The following is a 22149-nucleotide window of genomic DNA, read 5'->3' as shown; positions in this document are numbered from 1 at the left end:
TGCGACCTTCGAAAGATCGCAAATTGGATTTGTTTCATGTTTTCTCAAAGTTCCAATTGATCGCATATTTACGTTCATTCACATATAAACTCGAAAGGGAAGTTTACTATTACCTTAGAATAACTTTTTATTTTGGGTTCATCGATCTGACAACATGGCTAATATTAGTTTCGCAATAGCAGACCAGAGTTGAGCAAATTTCACTGAGTCAGAATTTGCCTTTCTATCATTCCGTTACTAAACCAATGTTAGCACATTGATTTATAGGTATTCGAATCTGTCTATAATTATACCAAATACTCCCAACCGCAACTTATTCGTCGAAATATCAAATTTTTTAGCACAAATTTATCACCAATAGCAAGCAATCCATTAAATTTAAGTCTGTTGGTTAAAGGAACAAATATTAATCCTAAAAGATACGAACTTATTTTATATACTGAAACTTAAAATTCGAATTTGGAAAAAAGTTCACGTTTGTCTAGTGAGTAAAAAAGAGTATGTCTAAAAGGACTGTATAATGACTATCGATTTAACTTACGATTCTTCCTTTACTCGACATTTACATTTATTGGCTTGTAATTCCGACAAGGAATTTTAAGCATCAGATGATTAATTAAATCTATATTGATTTAGCATAGCCGATTTGTTATTCTAGGTTCATCCATTTCAACAAACCGTCTCTATTAGTTATCTTATATCTGTTTCGCTAATTTGAAGGGGTTTCTAATGAATTAATTATTATTTTACTATTTTTACTATTTTTTCAATTCCTTTTCCAATTTTTTTTTTTTTTTTTTTTTTTTTTTGCAAAAAAATAGCTCACCGTATAAAACCATTAAAAGTTGCAATAATACAAAATTGGTAGAAATACAGCGTAGAAAGTACAGTAAATTTGCAAAAAAACAGAAATTGAAGATTTTACTTTTCTGAGAAATTTACTCTTTTTTTTTTTTTGTCTTCTTTTGTTTCGCTCTATGAAAAAATATTAATTTTTTTTTCTCACTTTTTATTCACTATATACAAAAAATTTTTTATTTACATATACAATTCTGTTTTCTTCGAAATTGTTCAGATTCATCAGTTTTCCACTTAAATTAAAAAACCTTGGGGAAAAATTTAATTTTGTTTATTTCACTTTTAACTTTTTATTATTCAGTTTCACGCTACATTCTTTATAACTTATTACATACATTTTTCACATTTATACTGCCGACACTTAATATGAGGCCACCTGCCTTGTAGTCGTTCTAATTTTTATACTCAGTGAAATGGAATTTTTTTCCTTTTAAAATTGCACTTTATGTTCTGTATTAAAAAAAAAGGGGAAAAATATATATATATTATACAATTTCTAATAAATTATATATATAGAGGTAAACTTACAATTTTAGTTCAATTTTTTTTTTAACAGGACTTTATAATTAATAATAATGAACCGGTTTTAAATATTTGCAATTAAGAATCTGGGGGGGGGGGGAGAAAAATAACAAATTTTGATTTTATGTAAAATTATTTAATTTGTACGGTTTTTCACATATTCTCGTTTTCAATTACAGTGTGTTTATATTCAATTTGAAATTCGCCTCTTTATATGCGCCAATATTTTTTAAACAGTGATAATTTGCGTATTTATATTGAGCTGTTTCTGCTTTTCGTGTTTACAGAGCAAAATTCATTTCGTACTTTTCTCATTACACTGACGAGCTTGTATTTGACACTCTTCATTATTCACGATTCGTTTATCATTAAAATGTTCATTTTTCAAATTTCCCTCTTGCCAGTTTTTTTTTTTTTTTTTTTTTTTTTTTTTTTTGAAAAAATAACCAGATATTTTAAATATCAGCATTTGATAATTTCCCTCTTGAAATTGTAGGGGTGATTACCATTTTTCACACAGGAAAAAGTTAGTTAAAAAGAGTCTGATACAAAATAAAAAAAAATTGTTCACTGAAGTATTATGACCTCACTTTTGCCTTTTTTTGCGTGCAGCAACTTTTTTTTTTTGTTCAAAAGTTAAAAATACGTACAAGTGTTTTGAAATTAAAAATTTAAAGAAGAAATTAATAGTTCTGTATTGCATACACTACAAAAATGATTTTTTTTAATTGGTGGTGAATTTTTTTTTTTTTTTTTTTTTTTTTTTTTTAATTTTGTAAAGAACAAAATTTAGTTTTTTTTTATTTAAATTGCAAGCAAAAGGTGACTAGGTGAATTTTAGAATTAGCTTTTAGGCGCATTTTGTTATTAAATCACATGTCAAAGTTTATCACAGCAAAAGGGAAAACAAAAGCAAATGCCATGCCAGTTACATTGCAAGTTAAATTGAGAAGATGTCAATCTGCACAACTGGCACGTATGATCGATTGGTTTACACATGCAGGCTATGATAATTCAATGCACTCTTGATGTGCCACTGTTCGTGTAGATAAGATTGCTATGATTTAATGTTATGATAATATTGACTGATGACAACAGTCTCTACAATGCCATATCTAATCTTTGCCATTAGCATATCACTTCAACTGTAATTTCGTTGTTTCAAATAGAAAAAGAAGGGAGTAAAAATTGAAAGTAAATACATAAAGTTATAAGAGACTGCAGGGACTAACCGATACTTTGGGAAAAATGATAAAGAAAACATCAAAGGACATCAAAGGAAAAGTTAATTTTTTTTTTGCAACGAATTTCATTTTTCCTTGCCAGGGTTGACAGACAAAATTTTCATGATGTCATTCCCTTGTAAGAAAAGGAAAAAAACTAATTTCTCTGTCTTTTACCCTCAGCACATGTACCAAAAAAATGAACATTTTTATTTTATTATAAAATATCTATACCATTAGCACATGTACCTGAAAAATGAACATTTTTAAAATTTAACATTTTTATTTTATTATAAAATATCTACCCTTTGCACATGTACCGAAAAAATGAACTTTTTTATAAATTTAACATTTTTATTTTATTATAAAAAATCTACGCTTAGCACATGTATGTACCTAAAACATGAACATTTTTATAAATTTAACATTTTTATCTTTTTTCTAAGGGATTTAACTTAATTATTTTTGGGCTCTTCAAAAACATTCCAAATATTTTTCAAAAACACTCAACAGCAATGAATAGTGACAACACTAAAAAAGTAAACTCTAAAAATAAGAACAGATACTCAAAAATTTATCACCGAATGCAATTTTGATTCACCCACAACATGAGCATTTGTTATCAATTTTAATATGACGTTTTGCACTTTTATAGTCTCTTGTGTACACTCAATCTTGCACAAAGAGACCAATTCATTCGTTTTTGTATAGAAAAAGATGATGGATATAATAAATTCAACTGTCGCTAAGAAAAGATATTGCACTTGACAATCGTATTTGTGAATTGTTACAGGAAATAGAACATTGTTACTACCATGGCACTGTGAGGGATTACCCAGGTGCCAGTGCGGCTTTTCATACATGCAACGGAGTCAGCGGGGTAATACACTTAGGCAACGAGACTTTTGTCATACATCCTTTTTACGGAGGAGATTTTTCGGTCAGTTTGCTTGTTCCTGTATTATACTATTATTATCTATTATTATTATTATTTATTATCTTTTTTCTATTCTATTTCATGATTTCGAATTGAATTCTGTAATTTCACTTTCACTTCACTTTAACTTCACTTTCACTTTACTTTCACTTCACTTCACTTTCACTTCACTTTCACTTCACTTTCACTTCACTTCACTTTGACTTTACTTTCACTTTACTTTCACTTTACTTTTAATTTACTTTCAATTCACTTTACTTTCACTTTACTGATTACCTGAAGTGAAAGTGAAATGAAAGTGAATAGAGAGTGAAGTGAAAATGAAGTGAAAGTGAATTTTAATTACAGAATGATGCAGATATTCTTAAATATCAATTACTATTAAAATTTATAAAAAATATGTTTCTTTTGATAAAAATTTAAAATGTTTTTATGAATGGAGTGTAAAAGTTGTAATTTTAATTGCCAAAACAAGTATTTAAAAAAAAATGAGTAAACAAAAAAAGAAACTTGATGCACAAACTCTTTGAGTAACAAAATTATAATTTCGGCGGTGGAAATTTCATTCGCGAGTTGCCTAAACAAGTTTAGTGATGCTGCATCACATTCTTGGGATGATTTTATCAAGCCAAAAGTTGTAACCGAGTTTCACGTTCCGATGAGTATCATCGTTTATAACAATAATTGTTCTTGTTACTTTGTAACTTGATAAAACTATGATGATAAAACCTAATTCTCAGCTAAGAAGGATTTAATGAAATTTTCGTCTACTTAAAAATTTACACAAATCTTGATAAATCCTCATTTTCGAAACTCTCGACAACCGTTTACAAATCTTGATAAACTGTTTTTAAATCAATAAATCTAAATGAAATAAATTTTAAAAAAAACATTAAACTAATTTTTTTTTTTTTTTTTTTTAAATTTGAATTAATTTAATCCCAATTCTAAGACTTTTTCGGTGCTTTTTGTAAAATTTTAATGTACAATTCTAGAAAGAGAATTTAAAAATAAGAATACAGTGCTAAAAAGAAGGTAAAAAAGAGATGTTGGATGTTTTAATTCCAGTACAATTTGCAGTAAAAGGAAAAAGCAAAAAAAAAGGAACAGTTGTAAAAGCTCGCCGACTGTTAATGGCTAAAATCCCGGATACAAAGAATTACGATTCTGGTAAGACAGCAGCATCCGAACTTGTGTAAACTCTTGGTTTTAGAAAAGGGTCTCCGAAACGAAGTGTTTACCGCCCGTTGTAATTAGAAGAGACCATTGCTTGCATTCTTTCGCCAGAAAAGTGCACACAATGGCCAATATAGTAGAAAATAATTTGCAATGTTGGCAAGAAGCAAAAAAATACTCAACTAATCGTTATTTTTATTTTCTTCATCCGGTTAAACACCCGGAAGAAAAAGAAATCTATAGGGTTAGTCCGGGGGAGGTGGTCATGGTTTTTTTTTCTCAAAGGTTTATATAAAAATAAAAAAAGCGATTTTTGGTTTAAGTTTTCTTAAAATTTAAAATGTCGAAAAATAAAAAAAAAATGTCAATGAAAAAAATGAAAAAAAAAAAAAATTTCCAAAACAAGTTCGTTTTGCCATGGCTTTTTTTAAAGGTTTATGAAAATAAAAAAAGCGATTTTTGGCTCAACTTTTCTTAAGCTTTAAAATTTCGAGAAATAAAAAAATAAAAATGTCAATGGAAAAAATTTTTAAAAAAACTTTCAAAACTTACAAGTTTGTTTGGCCATTTCCTTCTACCTTCCCTAGACTTATTTAATTTTAATTTTTCCTAAAAGAACATTTTATTTTTCTATAAATTTTGTTCTTTTTTCTAAGTCGCATGTACTACATACTTAACTCTCTTTTAGCAGAAACATCCTCACGTCATATTTGAGGCAAAAACAAAGGCGAGCAAAGGGTGCGCCAACTCGGGCAATTTTGAGTGGCGTGTGAAAAACCGCAGGCAAAAACATGTGGGCCTGACGGAAACGATTTTCAATCGCTTCAAAAGAGACGTGCGCGACGCTGAGAAATTCATCGAAACTGCCATCGTTATCGACAAGGCCATGGTAAAAAAAGTTCTTGTTCCATTAAACATTTTATATAAGTCGAAAGTGACCATTTCAAATCGGATTAACTTTTCCGCCTCTTTTCTTCATTTTTTTTTTTTTTTTTTTTTTTTTTTTTTTTGAATTCGTCTTTACACTGCAGTAACATTTTAAAACTCTTTGTGACACTTTTTTAAACTTTGAGCCAAGGATAAGCGCTACTTTCTTCTAGAGTAAAAGATCTTCTTAAACCGCAGGACAAAAATCCGGATTCAAAACTCTCCATTGTGGTCAATTCAATTATGAGGAAAAAAATTTGACACCCGAATATTATACAGGTGGAAAATAAAGTTTTTGAGATGGAGTTTAATGAAACTTGATGTAATACTCTTAAAAATTTGAAAAAAAAATATTTGTTCCCTTTTTGGAGTCGGTCATAAAAAAAACTGAAACTGAAATAAATTATTAAATTTGTTAAATAATAAATAAAAAAATAATAATAAATAATAATAAATAATAAATAATAATACATTTTTAATATAATGTTAAATTTCAATTCAAGAACTTCGACATTTTTCTTTTTAAAGTTTCGTCAAGTTTTTTTAATTTTTCGAAAAATTCAAAAATTTTCATTTTTTTGCATCCGCTGCTAAATTTTTAAAAAATGGCCTTGGGTTAGTAATTAGAAACTAAAAAAATTCCTGAACATAATAATTTTTAGGAGGTTAGGTCAATTTTTTATTTTTGTCCGCCATATTGAATTCGCCATTTTGAATACTCGGAAATTGAAGTCTGATAAGTAAAATGCGTTATTTTTTGTAAAATAAAAGTAAGAATGTAAAAGTAAAATTAGAAATGTAAAATTTGAGAATTTTACATGCAATATTAATTTAAAAAATTTTAAAAATTGTACCAATTCAACAAGTTAATAATTAAACTTCTATTATAGTTTATAAAAAAACAAGTTAAAGAACAAGTTTCATTAAAGTCAAACAATTAGTGGAAATTTTGCAAAATTCTAATCTAGACCGGATCCATTAGAAATCGTGTTGCTAGACCGATATTAATATTGAAAATTAACTTTACAATGAAAAACGAAATACATTTTTCCTTGTAAAACGAAGTAGCAATTTAAAAATTTTTTTTTTAATTTTTCATTTTCGACACAATTTTTTTTTATATAGAAAATGATAATAAAATAATTTTTTTGTTTAAAATATAAATAAATTTAATAATGTTAAATCATTATTAAAAAAAGATTATTTATTATTTTATTATTTTTAGAGAAAAGCTTTTATCTCAAAATGTCAGATTTAGAAGAAAGTATTTTTTGGTTCTTCAAAATATCGAATCATTATTTTTCGTTTATCAATATTTTCTCCTTTTTACGATATATTGAAAAAAGGTACAAAATTTAAAGAAAAAATTTTACATAAGTTTAGTATTTATTAAAAAACTTAGATAAATAAAATAACAAAATAAAATTTTCCTATTTTATACTAAAGCCCAAATATGGAAATATTTTATACTTTTTTCTGACAAAAATTAAAACTGTTTAGAAAAAATTTTTTTTTTATTTATTTAACAGAATAGTGATTTAACGAAAAAGTTAAAATTTATTTTGCAACTGGAAAGTAAATTAAAGTACCAATCAACTATTTTCAATTCGATTTTAAAAGAACGTCTTTTCTTTAATTGAAAATTAATCGAAGTGTCCTTCAATTTAAAGAAGTTTTCAAGCTTAAATTAAAAGAGAAAATCAAATAAATGAATTTATTTTTTAAATTAACACTTTTAAGATGGTTTTCCTAATTAAGCAGTACAACATCAAGAAAATCAGAAAAGTTTCTCCGCTTCGGAATATTTAGGACAATTTTTTTTTGAAACAATAAAAATCGTTTTAAAAAAATTCTTCTAAATGCAAAAAATAAAAATTTTATTCGAAATTATCAATTTTTCTTCTTTTGTATAAATACCAAGAAATTTTTACGAAACAAAATGCATAAAAATCAGAACATGAAAGAATATTGTTCAATGAAAATAGTTGATTTTGAATAAAAGCATTTTTCTCGCACACCTTCAATTTCGATCAAAATTCTATTATCATGAAACCGTGATGGAAATGTTCGCGTAATTCAAAAAAACATCTCAATATCGTACTCATCTTTATTCCGACAGTTTCCATAAAGAATTTCCAGTTTTTCTTTATATGCAAAAAAAAAGAAAGAAAAAAAAAAGTAAAACGTGTCTCTCGTTCGCTTTTACTGGTGGTTTTATTTCAAATAACTCCTTCAACTTTCAGTTCGATAAACGGAACGGTAGTTCTAGAGCTGAGGTCGTCCACGATATTATTCAAGTTGCCAATATTGCCGATTTGGTAAGTCAATTTCACATTCAAATAGCATTTATTTATTAATTTCTGTTTAATGAATTATAATCGAAAAAAGATTACAATTATTGAAATTTTACAGTATTTTCCTTTTAGGTTTTTCGGAACTGGAAATATTATACAAAAAGAGAAAAACGAATTTTTTTTTTCAATATACTGATAAATAATTCAAAGAGAACTTTTTGTGTTTTATGTTTTTTTATTTGCATGAAGTAACAATGTTACGGTAGAAAAAATGTTTTGAAAAAAATTCTTTTTTTACATTTTGCAGAAATAATGTAGGACTTTTTTTAATTTCGCCAAATGTTAAAACTTTGTATGGTAATTTTTACTTGTCGTGGGAAAATTTTCTGTAACACACTGAAAAAAAGAAAATTAAAAGAAATTAAAATATTAAAATTAATCAAAAGATTCAAAAGTAAACGTTTGAAATAATTGAACCGAATAAATTTTTTCCAGTGCGTTACAAGTCCCTGTACGTGACTATCACACAACTGTCTTGTAAGATTTGCATAAATTTCGTTTCTCAATTTTACTAAAATCGATTTTTTTTATTTTTTTTATTATTGATGCAAGGGAAAAATCTTTCTGAAATTTTTCTAAAATTATAATATATATGTAATATTCGTATATACGAATAGACAGAGAAAATAGATTTGATTTCCATAGGAAATGGATTATATATAATGTATAAAATCGCAATTTCCGGAAATCTCAATTTTGTTGAGGAGAAGGAAGAATTTTTGCATTTTCTTATATATGTACAATATTTTATTCGCTGAGAGATTGCGTGTGGCTGTCTTGAAATGTAAATGACGTATGTCTGTTACAGTACTTCCGTACATTGAACACTAGAGTATCAGTAGTATACATCGAAACATGGCAAGGCGGTAACCGAGCGAAGGTCGATAAAACCGTTGATATTGGTCGTGCCTTGCTGGACTTCACCGATTACATGATGCGAAACATGTTTCACGTTAACACCGATACCACTCAGCTGCTTACGTAAGTCAACCAAGAGGCTATTATCAATTATTGCCGACGTTACTAAAACATGAAATACTGAAGCAATGTCAGTATTGAGAAATATCGATGTAGACATTCTTTTTTCATAACTTATTACACTCACATATAGGGAGTCGACTCTCGAAAATACGCAGGAGGAAAATAAATATTTTATCGCAAACCTCCCTTTAGAATTGTAAAAATTAAAAATTTTTGATTTTGGACCACATCCAAATTTTGCTGTCTGTATTTTTAAAAAAATTTCAATTCACATTCCGATTGGTTAACATTTGAGCCGCTGAAAAGTATAAACCCACAATTTTACAAATATTAAAATCCTTCAAAACTTAGAAAAAACATAATGTTCATTATTTAAAAAAAAAAAACTTTTTTCTATTACTTGAAAAGGTTTAACAATGTTTTGTATGCATTATAAAAATATAACAGTTATAATGTATGTCAAGAACGCAATTTATAATATTAAAAAAAAAAATTTTCACTCGATGGTAAAGTATTCATGAAATGAGTAAAAAAAAAATTTGCAGCTGTTAATTGTTGTCAAACATCAATTTTAGAATTGAAAAAAATCTGAATTGAAAGATTTTTTCTAATTTCTCGTTCAACAACATATTTGCATCTACTAAAACGTATCTTCACAATAAGTTTAAATTGAAAATATACGGGCACATGCCCTTTTATTGTCACTAACAAGACACAAACGATTTGTTGTGCTCTAATTGCCGAGCACACTGTCCGAATCCTTTCTCATAGCAAAAGAATGTGTTATACAAATCAGAGTCTAGTAACGAAGCGAATTTGTTCAATTGTTTATTTTCCAAATGCACGTTTTTCTATGAGATTGAAGTTTATTTGCCCCTCTATTGTTTTTATATGTCCATTTGTTACATTTGTATTCGAACAAAAAAGAAAAGAACATATTTTGCCTACCATCCTCGCGATAATTTCACAAGTACTTATTTTTCTAAATTTATTTTTTCTTAATGGGTAGGGCCACCATGCGCGTATAAAAAATAAAAGTCAAATTTGGGAATTTTTTCAAAGAGTATATTAAAAGCTATTCAATTTTCGTATTCAGTGGTTTATTATATAACTCAAAATGTACCAAAAAATTTATTTAACCTATTTTTCCTAAAAATTTGACCTTTCTTTTTTATACGCGCATGGTGGCCTAACCGCTTAAGGGGTTACATTAGTTTAAACAGAAAAAAGTCGATATTTTAGGATTTTTTTCTGAGAAAACTATTTAGTATTTCAATTCAAAAATTAATGCACTAAAGAGTACTTTAAACTTTATTTTGACATATTTTATTTATGAAAATAATTTTTTTAAATTTCTATAAAGAATTTGCGAGAGCTCCGGCTAACATTGGTTTAGACTTACTCATCAAGACAACTATTTCTGCTCTACTCTGTCGATAACATTGGTTTAGATTTACTCATCAAGACAACTATTTCTGCTCAACTCTGTCGATAACATTAGTTTAGACTTACTCATCAAAACAACTATTTCTGCTCTGCTTTGTCGATAACATTGGTTTAGACTTACTCATCAAGACAACTATTTCTGCTCAACTCTGTCGATAGGCTGTAGTTAAAATTTACAATGGGATTATTTTTAGTAGTCATGGGATTTGGCATTAATAATTAATATTGCACTAATGACGATAAATATAGAAAAACATCCTTATAATTCTTGTTGATTCATGCAACGAAATATATTTGGTTAACGCCGGGGTTTGTTTTACAAAAACCAACCAGCGAAGCGGAACTCCAAGCGATAATTCCTCCGAGAGCGATTTCGTCAACGGACTTGAATCCCATGATTATGTTTTTTTTCGGCGGGGGAAAAAAGTAATTTAAAAGCCCATAATCAATATGTATATTGGTGCATACAGATGGGCTCTCTGAATAGACAGGATGCGTAGTTTTTTTTCCCTTCTTTTTTTGGGGTATAAAAAAAGGGCATTACCATGGACGAGAAAAAGCTTTAAATCATTCAATCGCATTCGAATCGCGGGGGATTGTCAATAACGTATCGCAATCGATTGTGATTCGCGGAACAGTTGATTAATGCGGTCAATTCGGGTCAGCCGGTGACCAGTGTTCCACTCCGTAAAACAGAATGGACATCTTCCTCCTCCTTCCTGATCATTTAACGCGAAACGATAGACACACGAGGTGTACCTCCTTCCCTCACAATTCAGAGAGAGAGAGAGAGAGGTAATTTATAAGCTTTCCAATGTTGAGCCAGTACTGACACGAGATTTGGATTAGCGCTGGCAACATGGGTATCGAGGAAAAACAACAGGCACTTCCTCAATGAATTGGAAACAACAATGTCAGTTGAGCAAGCAGCTTTTGAATTAATTCATATTGAGGAGGTCTTTTAAAGATTTTTCAAGATGCATCTTCAGTGATAAAAAAAAACCCCGAAGAACAAATTTTTAACAAATTTGATGAATTAAAAGAATTTTCTATATTTTTATCCACTATTTTGAATTTTAGAACAAGGGAATCATATTCGTGCTCCTAAAGATTTTGTTCTGATTAGGCCTTTGATGCAGTGACAATTAACCAGAAAACTGATGTCGAGACAAAAAATGATTCAATTAGAAATTATTTAATTAAAAATTAAACAATAGCGGATAGTGACGACAATGTGGCATCGAAAGAATAATCCGCTGCATTAGCGTGTCTTCCACTCTGTTCTTATATATAATTTGAGATTCATCTCAATTGCGAGAAAGCCGCAAATTGCGGCGAAAGTGCGAACTACGTCGTCGGAAGCTGGAAAGCCCCCCAATGACTAAATACAGATTTATTACGTACAGGTTTTGGATTACTCCGTTTTCATTTAAGATTCAGATTTAGAGGATTTAGAGCATGTGGAATTCCTGAAAGACCTCTCCAATTCTGAGTAGAGGAAAATTACTCAGGGAATTACGTCAATTGAAAAGATAACAAGAAAACTGTTTCAAATTATAGGAAATTTGTTTGCATTCTTTTTTCCTTATACCTCGTTTGATGGAAGTTATCAAACTGTTTTCAGATTCGTTCCAAATTCACAGAATATAATTCACAACGATCTAAATTGGAATTCGAATACAAAAAACAAGTTCTAAATAAATCTAAAAATGTTCGGAAACCATTTACTAGCTTGTGGTAAGAAATCCTTCATTACTTCTTAAGAATGTGGATTTATCTCTATCTGTCTGATAGTCTTGTTGAAATATTAATCCACAGTGAGTCCGGAATTTGTACTTGAGAAATTCATAGTTAGCTATCAGAATTAGAAATTCGGATTTAGGCGGATTAAGAATCGGAACCTGGAATAATATGAAATCTGTCCATGGCAAATGTGGATATACTACGATTTGTATTTAATTTCGGTCATTGGAATTCAAAAAGAGTTAAAAATTTGCTCCACTTTGTTCGGATAATCGATGTATAAAAAATGCGGATTTAGGTCAAAAATCTTTGGGTGTTTACAAGCAGCCAGAAATACAATTCCCTGAGGTCTTCTGATTAGATCGATGCGGGACTTTCTTCAAGACTCACAAGCTTTTTACAAAAAATCATCAGTCATCGAAATCAATCATTAATTGAGCATTGACAATATTCGGCATAGCAGAAAATCCATAAATTCTCCTTCTTGTGGTAAAGCTAATAATTTTTATTTTTATAAGTCACTTTTTTCTCCTTCAACACTGTCGATTCTTTTATAGTCTTTTCTGACCCTTTGCTCTTTAAATCATTTCCAAGAGAAGCCAACATTTACTTTCTCTAAATTCTTCAAGTCAATTTATAGTATTGGCTGGAAATTCCCTATCTTCAAAGTTTTTCAAGTCAATGTTGATTGAATTTGACAATTGGAAATTCGAATTGAAATTCAAATCACCATCAAATGATGGTAATTTTTTAATTCGTTAATTTAAAAGGCATTGAACTCATATTTGACATTTTATTTTTATTTATCTTAAGTCCTTATTCCACAATAAAAGGATTAATTTTAAATAAACAAAAAATATTTTCCACTGATCTAAATTATTCCACTATATTATATTGGAAGAGTAATTTGTAGAACGGCTTTCGAAATTTATCTTCAAACAATTTGAGAGCAATATTGTCGACTTAGTTGCATCTAAATGCAATATCTGCTTTTCGTTAAATTATCTCGATACTTAATCAAATTCGTTCCTTCGGACCCTTCCAATCTGGCGAGCCGCGGGGGTTAGATAAACCTTCAGTGGAGCTCTGCTTAAGCTCTTATTAGAATATTAATAACGTTTCGTTACCAGTAGAGTGTAGATTTCATTCCCCCGGGGTCGCCAACCCTGGGACTCACCTAATTATAAAATTCCTCTCTAATTATATCAAAGAACTGGATTATATATTATATGAAGGAAAAATTTCCTCTCAATATTTCCAGTCAATTTTATTTTAGACATTTTAAGTCTCAATTGAAAATCTCTAAGACAAGTTCTCTTTTTAAATGATTCTCTTTAGTAATTTTAAAGTTTTCCAAACATTGAGCTTAGTACTCTTTTACACAGCTAAGTTGTTAAGGGTTGGTTTAGACTTACTCACCAAGACAACTTGCAGGATATTTCTAGACTGGATCAGCTAAAATGAAAAGCTTCGCGTAATAAATAATTTTTAGTTTGAATTACAAACTCCAATTATTGGTCAATTTTTTGTATACGATTCGTAAATGAAAAAATCGGTATTAAATCGAATTGGAAAAACGCTGACGTGTAACAGGTTACAACTTGTAGATGCTTCTTATCTCATCATCCGCAAAAAGTGGGTCGAAGGTTTTCCCCGAAAAATCGTATCGCCTTAAACTTGGTGGCTTAAGGATGAAAATAAGTCCAAAGTTTCTTGAAAGTTTACGCCTCCACGGAGAGTCTGATATGCCTTCTAGAATTTTGTCATTAAACTTGGTCTTCTCAGAGTCTGCAAGTCCAAATAGAGGAGAGTGAGGCTAAAATTCATCGAGAGGGACAGAGATCTCATTACGATATGCATTGTGGACTTCTGGTTACCGAGAAGACGGAATTCAGAATCTCTTGTTCCATACTGTATGTTTGCGGTATCGATATCGAAAACTCAACTCTTTTGATATCTTAGTTTTCATTATTATAAATGAATGAATAAATAAACTTTCAGTGACAACGAATTTTTAGAAAATTATTTCAAGTTTAATTTTAGTTTATTATGATTGGGCAATAATGGTAATAATTTAAATGAAATTATTCTGTTCACAGGGGCGAGAGTTTCCAAGGCGGAGAATCGGGAATGGCTGTGCCTAATACCATTTGTAGTCCACGATCCGTAGGAATTAGCGTCGATCTCAATGCCTATGAACCACATCTGCTGGCTGGTACGATGGCTCATATGATTGGTCATAACATCGGCATGGGCCACGATGACGAAAGTAAGTATAGAACTAACGATCCATTGATGCTAAATAAGGCACTCTCTGCCCTCTAAACTGCAGTTGCTGCATCTGTGTTCTTGTAATCATTTTCCGTATCCGCAATAAGCAAAGTCTGCTCTTCAGCACCAATAACCGTAAAGAAAACCCAGAGAAGCGGTTTTACTAACCAGTATTCATAATTTTTATACACGCCATTTATGTTTATCGTTCCCAGCAAGAGCTTTGAAAATTACGATCACAGATTTTTTAAGAAAACTGATTAGGGTTTTATATGGGTTTTTATTCATCAATTGTACTCGCTAAAGAATTTTTCTTACCCAATTATTTTGTAACTCCGTCAAATTGAAGTATTAGTGGTCCTTTATAAAATCTATAAAGTATGCAAGATTAGTATACCGGGTTGTCAAAGTCCTACTATAATCGTCGGCCACATTTCGAAACCAATTTCCAAAAAAACGTTGGAAAACGGTATTGCAAAATAATCTTTGCAGTAAAGATTTTAATCACTAAAAAATGGTATAACATTCTCTTGGTAATGTTGCTCGTAAAAGTGGAAGAGAGAAGGAAAAGACTATTTCATAGAGACGAGATCGTTAAGGACTTGGGATAAACGACAAACAACAGAAATGCGTTTAATTTCCTTATGTATATGTATATAGGAGTGAGCAATACATTTAGCGGAAGGGAATTAAAGGGAGACTCATTTGTAATGCAAACCGCAGGAAACCTTAAGAAATCGATGAGTCTAACTCGGTACATGAATAATACATCGTGTCGGATATTTGCATTGTTGTGCAACCGCGAATGATGGGTCAATATCGACAAAAGCGCGCATTGCAATTTGATATCTTGTTACGCGACTCACGAGGAATCTTCATTTTCCTTGCCCGCACGTAATCATCGATTTTATTTGAAAAATAAAGAAGAGAAGATACGAAATAAAAAATGAAAGCGCAATTTGACCACACTCGGTGCGGGCGATCTAACGAGGTCAAGATGACTACATTTCGCGATACTCCATTTATTCAAGTGGCTTCAAATTACATGGGATGATGCAAGGTCTTTCTTGAAAAAACATTCTCAGAAAGCTTATAATCATTGGGAACTTTACGAAAATTGCTTCTGGACTTTTATACCATAATTTAGAAAAATAACTATCCGGAGAGAATTGTATCTAATAAGTAAGCTCGTATTTTTCCCCGGTTCATTCTAAAAAAGGAAAAAAGCAGTTTGAAGCAAGCACGTGTCTAATAAAATTCATCACGCAAAGGTTAATTTTAGAGGAATCGAAAACCTTTTTTGTAATTCGGTTTCTAATTAGTTTGTTTGTAAAGGGTTCAGAGTCTTTGGCAAAATTAAATAATTATAATTAATTTTTTGAATATTCAAATTTTTTTTTGCATATTTAAAAAAATGTATTAAAATATTTCTTGCAAAAATAAGTAAAACATATTTTGTTATCTGTGATAGTAACAATAATGTGAAACACACTGGGTTTTTGTTTTCAATTGCAGTGACGCTCCGAGTTTGGTAGCGTCCTGGAATTAAAATTATATAAAATAGTCATTTACCTTAATCTTTTATAACCTGAACGAAAAAGAGGTGGTCGCATCTTAGACGACGTTCAACACCACACCAATCAAAATTAAAGTAGTACTAGCCGCGTACAAGGACCGGAACCAACTGTCAGACTGATTAAATTATTTATTAGTCCCGGACCCAACTTTCCCTCGACCGGATCAAGGGCGTAACGTGAACTTCGCGTAGAATGTCTTATCTCCCCAGTTTTTTCAATATTATTGGGATCTCTTTTGGGGACGTGGCTTAATAATTTGACCTACTCTTAGTAGTACCATTTTTCGACACTGAGTTAAAAAGCTATGCTGATTGGTGGAAGCTAAAACAACTCTCAATGGTTACGAAAATTTACAACAGAAAGCGTCTTGCTTTACAAAAGATCCCAATCCTTATAAGAAAGTGAAATCTGATTCTGTCTGAATTATAAGATTAATCTTTAATATTACAGAAGAAAAATGCGTTTGTCGGGACTGGCACGGATGTATCATGGCACAATCTATCGTCGGCTTGGAAAATGTACAACCCTATACATTTTCTGAATGTAGCAAATCGGATTACGCAGAGGTATTGAAAACCGGTAACGGAATGTGCCTATTGAACAAACCAAACGAGGTGAGTACACTCGAGTTTCTCTAATTATTCAGTGCACGTTCCGCTTCCTTGAGTGGGAATCATATTTGCATTAGACATTGATTCCTTGGATCGATTTCCTTCACTCTTTTTTTTGTCAAGAGCTCTCTTTGCTTTTTTCTCAGTCTCCTTCAATTTACATTCATTCTTCTTTTCATTTTTTTCTTAAATGTGAAATTACTACACGTCTATTGAAAAGGGAAATTTGACTTTTTCTTTCTTTTTAAATTTCAGTCGGGAATTCAGAGACGAACATGTGGAAACAGGGTAATTGACGATGGGGAGCAATGCGACTGTGGAACTATTGACGAATGTAATGATCTCGATCCCTGCTGCGATCCCATCACTTGCAAACTGACAAGTGAAGCTGAATGCGCCTCCGGTCCTTGTTGCACCAACTGTAAGGTATTTGTCTATTCTTTTTTAAAATTGTTTCCTTCTTAGCAGGACAAAGGGAGACGACGCTTTTCAATTTCATTCACATGCTGGAGACAATTGAAAATCTTATTTTTCCGGAGGAAGAAAGATTTTCAATTTCTAAGTTAGTAATATTGTCAGTTTACTAATAAATCTCTGGGAGGGAATAAGGGGAATATTTCTTTTATACTGTCAGGAAATTGTTGTTGGAATTACAAAATTTATCCTTGTCGACTATTAATTAGAAGATTAGCGTCAACAATTGACTTACTTACGACGATGACTATGACATCAGTTACTTTCTTAACTACTAATTTTCCGGTTGATATTGGTTTAGACTTACTCATCAAGACAACTTTCTTCGCTCTACTCTGTCGATAAGATGTAGTTGAATTTTTAAATTGGATTATCGTAAGTAGTCATGGGATTTGTCGCGCGCGTAAAAGTAGAACGCGTCAACGATTGCCGATATTCCTGGATCAACGATCGTGTAGGTCACATTGATTTTAATATTTAATAGTAAAAAGTGTACCTCAGCGGGAGAGAACTGTAATTGTTGTTTGCAAATCATTTTAATTAATTAAAGACTGAAACAAAAGATTTCAATACCATCAATTATTTTACAATTCCGAAAGAATGGAAGAGGGAATTTTCGCCGTTAAAAAATGGTTTAATCTTAGAGTGGGATATTTGTGGAATTATCGATGAGGAAGATGTAAAGTCGTGGCTTAATATAAATGAACTTGCCAGGAGGGATTCTCGACCTAGCCTTGGGTATATTCATAAATATAGCGTGAGTGCACTCGATAGTAAGTGAAGTTGCAGTTAGGTTGAAACCTCTGGCATTACGTTCACTATCGGAGTTGATAATTGAATTGGATTCCTCGAGAGTTAATGACAAGCATTGTCCTTTTGTTTTAGTTGCGTGCGCGAGGAGTCGTTTGTCGTGAATCGACCAATGAGTGTGACTTACCGGAAGTGTGCTCCGGCGAGACGGGCCAGTGTCCGACGGACGTTTACATGAAGAACGGAAACCCTTGCTACAACAATAAGGGCTACTGCTTCAACGGATTTTGTCCAGTCTTGGATCTGCAGTGCGAGCAAATCTGGGGCTATGGCGGCTCAGCGTCCGATAGAGAGTGCTTCGAGCAGTTCAATTCGAAGGGATCGATCAATGGCCACTGTGGCACCGACACTTCCGGTCTCTACGTCAAGTGCGAACCAGAGTAAGTAAATCGTTGTTCAGGTGTTATATGTGTCCGATGATTCTGACGCAGATTATCGAACACACATTAGACGATGTGCATCAATAGTCTGCGACGTCGGCAATGTCAAATGCAAGACAATCGTCATGCTCCATCGACCAGATATGTGAGCATGAATTTCCGAGATTATCCTCTCCCACTTTGGCGGTTCTGCGGAATCTATATCAAATTGAGAAATGGAGATTTCAGTGCTTCGATATAGCTTCCTTTCTTCCTTCCTCCCATCCTTCCAGGAGCTTGCTTATCGATTAGCACTCGTGTGCCTTCCAATCCAGGACAACAAATAATCCTCCTCGATATTTCAAGTAACGATTTTATTCATCTTTTACAACATTACGACATTTCCTTATTTTCAAATAGAAAATTTTATTTTTATATCAACCTTTATCCTTCAATTCACTTCAGGGGAATTAATTTCACGAATTATATTCTCTTTATGGTTTTGCTTTTGACTTTAGTTCTTAAATATGAATATCTTACTATAAATGATATCAGATAGTGCAGTAATTTTAATAACCCTCTAGAAATATTCTAGTAGGGAATTTAATTCTCGGAATGTTCTAAAATGTTTCCGGAATGTCGAAGATTTCATAAAGCATCGTTAGTTTCTTTCTATGATTTAAATATCCAAAAAATTAAGATCTTTGTGAATACAATTACATCTTAGAGTAGAAATTAAATATCTAATTATAAACTCCTTTATGTGTCCGCGTTGGTAGTGAATCTTATTTTATTTGCAGTGCCGAGGACTTTGAACTAAGAGCACTGGTATTATTCTAAGGTAGAAAAACAGGAATAGAATTACAATCAATTGCCAATATTTATTTAAACTCATTCCAAAATCAAGTGTGCGGTTAAAGATCTAACAGCACAGAAGTGACCAATTAAAATTCAATCACGGAATGTGATTAATTTGCTAACTTGTAATAATATTCAATGAAGGAGATTGATAGAAAATATAAACCTTACAGATAGTAGTCTTAAAAGTTATTTGAACGCATTTGTAAGTGATTAAGATCACCAAAAAAGTTTCCCTTCCATGAAAATGGTAATGATGACGTTTCATAAGAAAGTTGACGAGCTAAACAGGAGTGGAAGGTCCGTGGAGTCTGAAAGTTAAAAATAGAAGCAAGTCCCTCGAAACAGGTGTCTCTTTAGGGGAACTTTTATTAAGAGTAAATTAGCATACGCTGAAGACGAAAATTCCGTTTCCTTGACGATGCGGTGATTGAATTCGAACTATCTCGTGCTGATTAATAATTAGCCTTCTTGAGGGCGTAGATATTTTTCTAGAATAGAGATTTTTAAAGTGGTTCCTTTTATGCATATCCTTCCATTAATAACGTATTCAAAAACCATCTATTTTTTGCTCTCCAACAATTCTCGGATTTTATTTTGTCTAAAATAAATTTGAATTCGTCTGCCAATTGTTCGAGTGCAAACATTTTTTTATAAAAGTTGTCCCAAAGATACCTTATCATTAGAAAAAGATTTTCTCCCTAAGAAAATCAAATCCAATCCAAAGTTAAATTGTATTCGGATAATGCTCATCGGTTACTGAATAAGCTTATGCAAAATCTCTTTATTTCCCGATCCAATTTTGATTCAAAGGAAAACTACAAAAGCTGATCAGACAATTTATCATGCAGCAAACGCAAAATGTTAGAAATTATACTATTTGATTTAAATATTGTTACCTGAAAAAACTTTATCATCTGGTTAATCTCCATAACTTTTGTTTTCTCTTCCTCTACTATTTATTTATTTACTTATTTTTCTCCCCTTTGTTCATTTAGATTTAAATTATTTTTCATAGAAAATTTTTTAAAAATGTTCCTTTTAAAGGATATTGAATAATTCATTCAGAAGTTTCTCAACTTTTGTTTAGTTTAATCAAAACTATGAAATTTAAACATGAAGCTTTCAACAAACTAACCATACATGTCTAAATTATTGAAGCAAATATTCCAGATAGAATAGCATAGTGTGGAGACGGAATTCGTAAAATTCAGTTAGATACGAATTATAGATGGGAATTAAATTTTGAAAAATAGATAAATATTAGAAGATAAAATTCTATTGATAAATTAAAATTTTGTTGAGTGTAAAATATATAAAAATGGTCAAAGGAATTTAAAGATCTGAGGCACTCAATCTTTTGCTGACAAACAAGAGTATTTGGAACAAAGAACGAAGCACAAACGGAGATTTTTGTCAACGCCGCAATTATCAAAACATTTTCGCCTTGATCGATGATGGCAGGGTCTTCAGGGACGACTCTTGACCCTGTCACCACTAAACCTTAAATTTAGAACAATTGACGACGTCGTGAATTTCCCATTTGTGATAACTGAACCAAACCAAGCTGTCTTATTTATTTTTGATACAATTTTATTTTCAAATCGTAGTTTGCAATTTCATTCGAATCAAGTTCAAAGAAGAAGTGAAAACAAAAGGGCAAAATCACATGGGGGCGAAAAGCCTTCGAAATGTAATTTTTTTTAATTAACCGAGCAAAGCGGGCGACGCATTCAGGTGGACAGGTTAACGCATTCACTACCCAACCCAATCTCTATTTTGCACTATTACGCACTGAATGAATGAATGCAACCTGAATGCGTAATACCAGAATTTCAATACTTTTTTTACTAGGGTAATTACGCTCATAATGGCGCACCAAAGCGCTCACCAAAGCGTAAAGCACTTTTTTTGCTTAAATTTTTTTTCTATAAGTATTTTTTAATGGGTAAAACCTTCTAAGGATAAAAAATTAAAATTCATCAAATATTGCATTTACAGCAATTGATAATTATACTGCAGACAATTACGTAATAGAATTGTCAAAGTGGGTTAAACCGATTTTATTATAAACGATTTATTGTTACATAAATGAAACAAATCTCGAAAAACTGTTACGAAATCATCTCCAATAATCTCGTTAAATCTAAAATTAAAAAAATTAAATCTTCTTTCTAATCAAGAAAAATTATTTTCAAATTCAAAAGATATATTTAAATATCTATTAACGAGGTTCTAATATTTCAGTGCACAAATGTTAATGAGATGACTCCGGTATCTTTGGAGTTGACTTAAAGATGACTCTAATTATTGTAAAGTTCATATTCACGGATCTAATTATAGAGTGTCAAATAATGATCTAACGAGAAACTTGGATCTAATTAGTTCTTAAGAAGTTGTCGTCTTGGACGTTTGCTTCACCGTCTTTTTTAGAAAAGAGCAGATCTTATTACATAAAGAAATTGAGCTTTAAGGTTTTGTAACAAAAAAAAGGGATACGACCCACTGGCATACTTTATTAGTACTTGACGAATCGATAACTTCCGTTTCAAGAGAGAAGCGCACGTTGCTCTCGTCAATTTTAATTTTCATTCTAACAAGAATTTATAAGAGTCATGATTTCAATGAGCCAGGAGATGTTATCAACTTTTTCTTTTACTTTTTAATCCTATCCCTCAAAAATTATGTCTCCCATCATCATGCTAATTTACATTACACTTTCTTAATGCATCGATAATTTTCAAAATGTATTTTCTTACTCTATTTTACAGAAATGTCCGTTGTGGCACTCTTCAGTGTAAGAATGGAAATCCTAAACCTGTCGCGAATGGAGAGAATGATCTTTTTTCTACGACTATAATTTACAATAAGGGAGAGCAAATCGAATGCAAGTGAGTATTCTTTGTAACTAGTAAATTTTTATTCTTTAATCTTATATTTATTCTTATTCATTTTTAATCTCTGAATTGTTCGGAAATATATTGTAAACTTGGGATGGGACATCTGACTTCTTCAACGTAAA

General features: G+C 31.1%; 1 protein-coding gene across 13 annotated transcripts in view; it reads left to right on the top strand.

Annotated features, from left to right (window-relative positions):
* LOC122500749 (disintegrin and metalloproteinase domain-containing protein 11) overlaps window positions 1-22149 on the top strand; it is a 173999-nt gene that overhangs the window by 112578 nt on the left and 39272 nt on the right. For 10 of the 13 annotated variants that reach the window (XM_043609832.1, XM_043609833.1, XM_043609830.1 and 7 more), the window contains exons 7-15: window positions 3397-3543; window positions 5405-5605; window positions 7887-7961; window positions 8806-8978; window positions 14267-14436; window positions 16466-16629; window positions 16882-17052; window positions 17986-18290; window positions 21899-22018. In XM_043609832.1, the coding sequence (XP_043465767.1) occupies window positions 3397-3543; window positions 5405-5605; window positions 7887-7961; window positions 8806-8978; window positions 14267-14436; window positions 16466-16629; window positions 16882-17052; window positions 17986-18290; window positions 21899-22018 (1526 nt within the window). The remainder of the gene's footprint in view (window positions 1-3396; window positions 3544-5404; window positions 5606-7886; window positions 7962-8805; window positions 8979-14266; window positions 14437-16465; window positions 16630-16881; window positions 17053-17985; window positions 18291-21898; window positions 22019-22149) is intronic. The other 3 variants (XM_043609835.1, XM_043609824.1, XM_043609836.1) reach the window with 1 other exon arrangement.

The sequence above is a fragment of the Leptopilina heterotoma genome, unplaced genomic scaffold (assembly GCF_015476425.1).
Source record: "Leptopilina heterotoma isolate Lh14 unplaced genomic scaffold, ASM1547642v1 Lhet_191, whole genome shotgun sequence".
NCBI classification, from domain to species: Eukaryota; Metazoa; Arthropoda; class Insecta; order Hymenoptera; family Figitidae; genus Leptopilina; species Leptopilina heterotoma.
This window is presented reverse-complemented; position numbering and strand designations above follow the sequence as displayed.